This window comes from Sapajus apella, unplaced genomic scaffold (genome assembly GCF_009761245.1).
Source record: "Sapajus apella isolate SASKATOON/1434 unplaced genomic scaffold, GSC_monkey_1.0 scaffold51, whole genome shotgun sequence".
NCBI classification, from domain to species: Eukaryota; Metazoa; Chordata; class Mammalia; order Primates; family Cebidae; genus Sapajus; species Sapajus apella.
In genome coordinates, this window is record NW_022436991.1 from 13,923,893 (window position 1) to 13,933,636 (window position 9,744).

Consider the following 9,744-nt stretch of genomic DNA (forward strand, 5'->3'; position numbering starts at 1 on the left):
ACCTCCGCCTTCCAGGTTCAAGCGATTCTTCTGCCTTAGCCTCCCAAGTAGCTGGGATTACAGGTGCGAGGCACCACACCTGGCTAATTTTTGTATTTTTAGTAGAGACAGCGTTTCACTGTGTTGGTCAGGCTGGTCTCGAACTTCTGACCTCGTGATCCACCCGCCTCGGCCTCCCAGAGTGCTGGGATTACAGGCATGAGCCACTGCGTCCGGCCTATCTGATGGTTTTTAAGATGGGGGTTTCCCTGCCCAAGCTCTCCCTCTTTGCCTGCCGCCGTTCATGTAAGATGTGACTTGCTCCTTCTTGCCTTCTGCCATGATTGTGAGACCTCCCCAGCCCTGTGGAACCGTAAGTCCATTAAACCTCTTTTTCTTCCCAGTCCTAGGTATGTCTTTATCAGCAGCATGAAAACGGCCTAATACAGAGCCAGATATATAATACGAATACAGAAGGTCATTCCTCCATACCCAGGCTTTGTCATTACTGGCCATGTGACCTTGAACATATACTATGTCCTCCAAGCCTGGAAGGTGAGGAGACCGACCCCACTGGTGTGTTAGGAGGTTGAAATGAAATAAGGTGGCTGGGTGCGGTGGTTCATGCCTACAGTCCCAGCACTTCAGGAATCTGAGGCAGGAGGATTGCTTGAGCCCAGGAGTTTGAGACCAGCTTGGGCAACATAGTAAGACCTCATCTCTACAAAAAAATAAAAAGTTAGCCAGTTGTGGTGATCTGCACCTGTCATCCTCGCTGCTCTAGAGGCTGAGATGGGAGGCTCGCTTGAACTCAGGAGGTGGAGGTTGCAGTGAGCCAAAGTGGTGCTACTACAGCCTGGGTGACAGAGCAAGACCCTGCCTCAAGAAAGAAAAAGAAATGAGATAAGGTGCCTAGATAAGTCAGCTTAGTGCCTAATAATGTAACAGAAGCTTAGCAATTAGTAGCTATTGTCTTTGATGTCATAGTTACTGGTAGTATTATTGCAAAAACTTCATGTCTGATGGTCGCCTGATGTCACTCTTTTCCCAGGTAGGTGGAAGGAGGAAGCTCAGGCATCGAAGGCGTTAATTCCCTGACCGTCAAACCCCTGCTGCATTTTTGTCAGTGGTTCTTCTGGCAACCACCTTTAAGTCTTTATGGCAGCATCCGTCCCTCCGCCTCCTCCCTGGATCCCCAATAAGGAGACCCATTTGTGTGCAGTCCGTGTCGTCCGCTTCCCACCTGCCGTGTTGGCAGCCTGGCCTCCATGCAGAGGGCTTTCTGTTGAAAGGGCTTGAACTTAACATTTTAAACACTGAACACTGAAATCAAATATAACAAGGTTTTGAAGCAAAGCTCTAAAGTGCGTTTTCTTCAGAGGAATTTCTGGATGATGGCTTCAAAGCACCTGGTAGATCCCACAGCATGCTATCTCTTTGAAGCACGGGCAGATGGGCTTTCAAAGCAACCAACCCCAACCCCAGGTCCTCATCTTTCCAGATGGAAAGGTTTTCAACGGCTTTCTCCAGGGAATGTTGCTCCTTAGTTTGTCTCCCCTCTGCCCCTGGGACAGATGGTTTAGATCACGTGAGCCTTATCAGGGCCTAGGTTCATCCAGTGTGAGCAAACGCATTTGTTTCCTTTGCGAAGAAGCTGACAGCCACACAGAATCTATAGGCTGCTCTTTTATATATATTTTCTTAGGGGAGAGGGATTTTTTTGTTGTTTTATTTTTTAATTTTTTAAAAATAGAGTTGGGGGGTCTCACTTTGTTGCCCAGTCTGGCCTCAGATTCCCGGGCTCAAGCCATCCTCCTGCCTCAGCTTCCCTTAGTGCCGAGATTATAGGCATGAGCCGCTACACCTGGCCTGTATGTATTTTGCAAATAACGGTCATGGCATTTAAATTTCCATTAATTTAAAAGAAGAAAAAGAAACCAAATTGAAACAGGAGGAATTATTGAAATTCAAATTTCTTTATCACAGGAAATATTATTTCTTAAAATAGCCATCAGTTTAATACATTATGAAATAAGAGGTTAGAGTTGCCACTTTAAAAAAAAACTCTGTTTCCATTTGAGATGCATTTGGGTTGACTTTCTGGTGTGGAAAATGAGGCCACCCGCATTGCCTGCCCTCTGCTGATTTTTGTTCGCTAAGCTAAGGGCTCAGGTTTATAGCATCGCATTCTGTCCATCTCCCTAATGTGCATACACACCTAGTATTTATTCAATCTCTAAGTGGCTATGGCGCTTACCATTAGACCTTTGATCACAGCTTCTCCACGCCTGCATCCTCATTTTGATTTCCTCTTTCATTGGTCTAGATTTTGCACCTGTGTGATATTTTCCGAGAAGAGCTCATGAATGCCCTCTGTATTCCCTGGGTTTCTGGCTGCTTGAGATAGATGGTCTGTTACTTTTCAGTCTGGACCTCTTGGCTGGATACTTTATTCTCGAGTTAGACAGATGCTGCTCCATTGTCTTCCAGCACCGAGTGCTGCTGTTTGTCATTGGCTTTTGGAAGCTAAACGTGTTCCAGGGATAGAGATGATTTTTTTCAGGCAGCTGGCTGTCCAGGGTCCTCCACTCCACCGTTCCCCACCATTCCTCTAGAGAATTTATTTATTTGTGAGAGGGAGGGACAAGATTTAAACATCAATGTAATATATCATTTTTTTAATTACAACACTGGATGCATGCTAATACTAAATGATTTTTTTTTTATACTTTAAGTTCTGGGGTAGATGTGCAGAACATGCACCTGGTATACATGTGCCATATTTTTAAAACGAAGAAAAAGTTCTTGAAAGGCTCTCAGAGAAATCGTTGTTAATAGTTGAAGGCTGGGCGCGGTGGCTCAAGCCTGTAATCCCAGCACTGTGGGAGGCCGAGGCGGGTGGATCACGAGGTCAAGAGATCGAGACCATCCTGGTCAACATGGTGAAACCCCGTCTCTACTAAAAATACAAAAAATTAGCTGGGCATGGTGGTGCGTGCCTGTAATCCCAGCGACTCAGGAGGCTGGGGCAGGAGAATTGCCTGAACCCGGGAGGCGGAGGTTGCGGTGAGCCGAGATCGCGCCATTGCACTCCATCCTGGGTAACAAGAGCGAAACTCCATCTCAAAAAAAAAAAAAAAAATAGTTGAGTGCCAGCCGGGCACGGTGGCTCACACCTGTAATCCAAGCACTTTGGGAGGCCACGGCACGTGGATCACCTGAGTTTGAGATCAGCCTGGCCAACATGGCAAAACCCCATCTCTACTGAAAATACAAAACATTAGCCAGGCGTGGTGGCAGGCACCTGTAATCCCACCTACTCAGGAGGCCGAGGCAGGAGAACCACTTGAACCCAGGAGGCAGAGGTTGCAGTGAGCTGGGATTGTGCCATTGCACTCCAGCCTGGGTGACAGAGCAAGACTCCATCTTGAAAAAAAAAAAGGTCGGTTGCCTATTTTTCCAGACTTTTTGTATGCGTATATGCATACAAATTAACATACATGCATAGAAATTAGCAATTATTTTAAAAATTGAATTTGCGTTATAGGTACATTTTCAACATGCTTCTTCTTACTTAAATGTATATCTCGATATCTGCCCCAAAGAAGTGCAGAAGTAGAGCTACCTCCTTCTTTGTAAGAGCTGCCTGGGGCCCAGTGGACACCTGCTCTTTTAGGTATTGAATCCATCTTTCCTTAATGACCATGTGGACCATTCTCTATTATAAAGGATGCCTCAACAATCTCTGTGTACTTAGGACTGAAGGATAAATTTCTGGAAGAGCTGTGTCAGAGAGTATGCATATGATTTACTTCTAATCAGTCATTTCGGTTATCTCTGCCTCGGAATAGATCTTGAGGCCTCCTCCCTGTCCCACCTCCGCTGCCACCTTCTTCTTTCACCTGCAACCGCAGCGAAGCTGGTGGCCCTGTTTTCACCATTGTCCTGCCTCCTAAAATCCACTCGATATCCCCGAGCCCTAGAGATCTTTTAAAATCAGAAATCAGGCCAGGCGCAGTGGCTTACGCCTGTAATCTTAGCACTTTGGAAGGGCGAGGCAGGCGGATCACCTGAAGTCAGCAGTTTGAGACCACTCTGGCCAACATGGTGAAACCCCGTCTCTACTAAAAATATAAAAATTAGCCTGACCTGGTGGTGGGCACCTGTAATGCCATCTACTTGAGAAGCTGAGACAGGAGAATCACTTGAATCCAGGAGGCGGAGGTTGCAGTAAGTTGAGTTCTCACCACTGCACTCCAGCCTGGGGGACAAGGACAAAACTCCGTCTCAAAAAAATAAATTAATAAAAAATAAAAGCAGAAATCAGATAACACCCTTCAGCAGCTTCTCATGGTGCATAGAACAAAATCCACACTCTTCCGTGAGGCCTACAAAGCCCTGTCCCACGTGACTGCTGCCTCCCTCCAGGAAGCACATGCCCTCCAGCCGTTCCTGCCTCCTGGCCTTTGCCTCTGCCATCCCCACCCACAGACAGCCTTGTGTCCCAGACACTACTGGGCGGCTCTTCATCACTCAGCCTTCCCTGACCACCGTTCATCAGGACTCCCTCAGCCCTGTCGCGTCATTCAGACAACGGCTTTCTTCACAATCCCGGCCACCTCTGAAGTGCCCTTGTTTATATTTCATGATACGTTACCTGCCTGTCTCCTCCCGCCCCACACTGTGCACTCCTATAAGGCCAGAGGTTTGCCATCTGGCTCTCCACTGCCACCTCTGCCCTTAGCACAGTACCTAAGCCCATGTGCGTGCATGAAGCCTTAATGAATGGTGGTTGCCATATCGTCCTCCCCATTGGCAGGGCCATGACAGAAGCAAGAGAGTCTGTGTTATGTGTGGATAACCTAGAAGGAACAAGGAGGAGTGGAAGAGTGCAGAAGTCACAGCTCTGCCACTTAATCACTGTGAGTTCAACCACCATAAAGGCTGGTCACAGTTCCTCAAATTTTGGGGGATCCCCACAATCCAATCACTCAAAACGTGGGGTTGCAAGTTAGTGAAGGGCATGAAGAAGCCAGAGGAAGTCTACTGAGCTGATCACGGGTTCAAGGGTCCTAATGCCCGATCCAAAGCCTTCCTGGAACTGGCCATGTCTGGTGGCTGCACTCTGCCTTAGACATCAGTGGAGACGATTCTGGGCCCTGGGACCGAAATTTCCTGGACAGTGACAGCAGTCTCCCAGCTAGGAATGTGATCCACAGCGACTGGGCAAAATAGGGGCTGCAGAGAGAGGGGTGTGCCCATGGTTTTTTCACCCAGCCTCGTCCCCATCCCGGCAGAACAGAGCCTAAGTTGACCTCCTTTGAGAATGGGAGTTGGGCCAAGCCTAAGAGCCAATAGGCTGTCTTGTCTTAACTGAATTCATGTTATCCCAGCATTTTACTCTACCTGTCCGTCTTACATGGTCCTTCTGAGGATCAAAAGAGAGAAAGTGTTGAAAATGTTTTACAGAGTATAGAGCATTATTCTACCATAAAGCATTACTAGTTTTACAGCTGCTGAAATTGCCGTTGAACAGCAGGTCGCCTGGGAACTCATGTTTCCCTGGGGAGGAGCAGGGAATCTGTTGCCCCTGCCATTGCCCACCACTCTCAGACTCTGAAGACAGAAGCCACGACCTCAGTCTGGTTTGCACGAAGGCTGCGTGAACCATCTCAATACACTCAATTAGGAGACCTGGAGTTATCTTTTTAAATGCCAGTGGTGAACCCGTGCTTGCTTTAATCATTTCTCAACCTTGACATTTTGGCCAGATCATTCTTTGTTGTGGGGCTGTCTCAGGCATTCTATTACGTTTAGCAGCATCCCTGGTGTCCAGGTAATAGATGCCAGTAGGACACCTCTGCCCCAGTTGTGATAAAAAATATCTCAAGTCATTGCCAGATGTCCCCTAGAGTTGGGTGGGGGGACAAAATTATTCCCAGTTCAGACCTCTGCTTTAAAGCAATTCTGCAAGGTAGGGATTTGTTAATCTATTTTTATGGGTGTCAAAATGCAGCTCAGAGGAGGTAAATAACTTGCTAAGGGTCCTGTCACCAATGTCACCTCCAAGGTATGAGGGCATGCTGCATCTGCTCAAAGCCACCACCAAGTCATCAGTGGATTCTATTCAGTCATTCAGAAGGTATTGGTTGAGCACCTACTATGTGCCAGGTAGTATTCTGGTTGCTCAGTAAATATTATTGGTATCTGGGTGTGGTGGCTTATACCTGTAGTCTCAGCTACTCAGGAGGCTGAGGCGGGAGGCTTGCTTGAGCCCAGGAGGTCAAGGCTGCAGTAGTCTGTGATCACACCACTGCACTCCAGCGTGGGCAACAGAGATAATTAATTTTAATAAATGTGTATCACCCATCCTTGGTATCAAGGGATGGAAGGGGGAGAACTCTAAAAAGAGACAGCTATATTTATTTCCTGTTTGCTGCTGTAACAACTTGCCACAAGCTTGGTGGCTTAGTTCTGGAGGTCAGAAATTCAAAATCGGTTTTGCTGGTCTAAAATCAAGGCATTGGCAGTTCTGCATTCCTTCTGGAGGCTTAAGAGGAAAGTTCCTTCCCTTGCCTTTTTCAGACTCTAGAGACCACCTACATTCCTTGGCTTGTGGCCACGTCCTCCTGTTTAAATGCCAGCACTATAGCTCACTCCTCTCTGACCTCTGCTTCCATTCTTACATATTCTTTATCTGACTCTGATCTTTCTGCTTCTCTGTCGTAAGGACCCCTGTGATTACACTGGATTCATGGATTTCCCAGGCCTTGAAAGCTACATAGCAGCAGAAACACTGCCAGCTTGGACAGAATGGGAGGAAGAACAAAATTAGTTTTCAAGGCCTGGGAATAACTCTCTGTGGTTCGAGTCTCTGCTCTCTTGGCCCACAGCTCCATCCTTGGAGTCATTCTTCCTTTTTCAGGAAGAACAGCATGTGTTTGCAGATGAGCCATTTTATCAGCCAATTTCCTGCTTGTAGAATTTTGGGGAGTCTGACAACCTTCTTTGATTTTGTTCTTTCTCTCATTCAGTCCAAGCTGGCAGTGTTTCTGCTGGTATGACATTCTCAAAAGTCATGTGGGACTCCCATGTATGTCTCTAGGATTTGCTCCATTAGACAAGGGACTCCTCTGCAAATGTTTCCTGTAAAATCCCCTGTCTGTCCTGGCTTCCGCTGAGATGTCTAAGGGGATCCATGAGCCATATGTCTAATCTCCTCGAAGAGCCCTCCATATGACCGAATACTTTGCATCCTTCTGGGGTACAAGAAAAAAGGTTGTCCAGCCACACCTTTAGTTTTCTCTCCATAGCATACTTTTCTGACAGTGAATCTCCTAATTTTAGAATCTTCTGCAATCTGGATAAGCTAAAAATCATCTGAATTGCCAAGCCCTGGTTCCCTTTTCCTTAACAGTTCTTCCCTCAGTCTGTCTCTTTTCTCTCACCTTTTACTTTAGGCAGCGAGAGAAAAACAGACTGAATCTTCAGCACTTTGCTTGGAGATCTCCTGAGTTAAATATCCAAGTTCATCTCTTACAAGTTCTGCTTTTCACAGCACTGTAGGACACAATCAGCTGAGCTCTGCTGCTACGTAACAGGATTCCCTGGGCTCCAGTTTTCAGTTACATGTTCATTTCCTGAGTCCTCACCAGTGGTGCCTGTAACATCTATATTTCTATCATCTGTGTGGGATGATTTCTCTAAGATGATGAAAGTGTTCTACACAGTGTTCCTCACTTCCTGCTGAGCCCTCAGGAGTTCATAAGCTCCAGGGATAAGGACGTGGTCATCTTTGGGGAGCCCTTATTCAGCCTACTATGAAAACTATTAGGTTTATTGGTCAATTATCAAACCTTTATTGACTGCTTCTCATTTTCTTAGAACTACATTGGATACTATACAGGCTAGAAGGGGTAGTATAGCTAGGCTGACCAAACATACTGGTTTGCCCAAACAGTCCTGTCTGTGTGTGTGTGTGTGTGTGTGTGTGTCCAGGCTAGAGTGCAGTGGCGATCATACCTCACTGCAGCCTCAACTTCCCAAGCTCAGGTGATCCTCCTACCTCAACCTCCCGAGTAGCTGGGACTATAGGCATGCATCACCATACCCAGCTAATTTTTGTTTGTTTTCTGTAGAGACAGGGTCTTACTATGTTGCCCAGGCTGGTCTTGAACACATGGTCTCAAGCAGTCCTTTTGCCTCGGCCTCCCAAAGTGCTGGGATTACAGACATGAGCCACTGTCCCAGCTCCGTTTATACTTTTTGTCCCAGTGTAAATATAGTAGTGCTCGCTTTCTTTCTGAAGCATCTTGGTATCTTGGTTTGGGTGATTCATGTCCTGGTCACTCTAAGTATAGATCTTAATGCTTAGCCATAAGGAATCTACAATTTCATGCAGACAAAAGAAACACAAAAAAAATTTTCAAGCCGTTGTAGTTAAGCGCTAAATAGTATGACATTTCGATGCTGCTCAACACCTTACAATATGCGGGACAGCTCCCAACAACTACCTGCCAGGCATTTTACCATCTGGAGTTTCAGAGTCATTTGGAGGCCTTTGGGAGTTCATATTCAAAGTGAGGTCCCTGCACCAGCAATATCAGGATCACCTTATTAGAAATGTAAATCCTCAGGCCCCATCCCAGACCCGCTGAATCAGTGGGCGGGACTCCACAATCTGCTTGAACAAGCCCCAGATTTTAACAAGCCATATTGTCTGTTTCTCTCTCCCTCTCCTTCACGTGCGCGCTCCCCCTACCTTCCCCTGGCATCTCGGGGATACAGACACCACAATTAATATTAACAGTACTGCTCCATCTAGGGAGTTGCTAGTTTTCCCCTGCCCTCTGTTTTGTTACCTTCAAAGCAATGACAACACAGGGGTGGAGATGATATTGTTAAATGTTAGTTTGGGGAGAATACTTCTTTGGTTCAAGTGATCTATTTTCAAATAAGTTTTTCTCAAGGTACCATATTTATCTCTCATCTCTCTTCTGGGCTTTTTGCAGGAGCTGAGAAAAAGCCTGAAACTGAGCGTAAATGTACAAAGGAAACAAAAGGATTGTTCCAGCGATGAGTATGACTCTATTGAGGAAGATATACTCTCTGAGCCTGAGCCAGAGGACCCAGCACTGGTGGGCCATCCCAGAGACGACCGCCCTCCTTCCAGTGGGGACTTGGTACAGAAGGATGTTCCCGGCGAACAGGAGACAGAAGGACGCCCTCCCCCGGGCCCAGACACCCTCGTGGTGCTGGAATTTAACCCGGCTTCCAAAAGTGAGCTCTGTCTTGTGTATCATTTCTTTGTCATTGATATCTCTGCCTCTAATAGCAGGACTTAAACTTCCAGTGGTCCTTTGAATTCCGCTTTGGGTAGAGTGCCTCACAGGCCAGTGAGGTGTATCAGTCAGGTCTCTGTTGACTGCAAGACGTAGAGCTTCCCAAAGGCTTCCTTGTGGCCCTGAAGTTCCAGAGGGTAAATTCCTGGCAGATAGTTGTAGGTGTCTGTTCTGTACATTGTAAGGTGTTTTGCAGTATCTACAAACCAGTTGGCTAATACAGAGTAGCTTAAACTAAGGGACTATTTATTGACGAGTAACTGAAAAGTTCTGAGATGTAGCAAGACCCATTTTCTCCCCTCTCCCTCTTCCTCTCCCTCTCTGTCTCCATCATCTCCCATCTCCCTTCTCCCCTCTCCCTTTTCCCTTCTTCCCTCTCCCTCTCCCTCTTCCTCTTCCTTTCCATCTGTCTCCATCATCTCCC

At 46.7% G+C, this 9,744-nt stretch overlaps 1 protein-coding gene across 7 annotated transcripts in view; it reads left to right on the forward strand.

Moving 5' to 3' along the window:
• Positions 1 to 9,744, forward strand: part of KIAA0556 (KIAA0556 ortholog) — a 227,904-nt gene that overhangs the window by 123,574 nt on the left and 94,586 nt on the right. For all 7 annotated transcript variants that reach the window (XR_004258216.1, XM_032243026.1, XM_032243027.1 and 4 more), the window contains one exon: positions 8,991 to 9,258. Coding sequence is in view for 6 of the 7 variants with exons in the window: in XM_032243026.1 (XP_032098917.1) it covers positions 8,991 to 9,258 (268 nt within the window). In the remaining variant the exon portion in view is untranslated. The remainder of the gene's footprint in view (positions 1 to 8,990; positions 9,259 to 9,744) is intronic.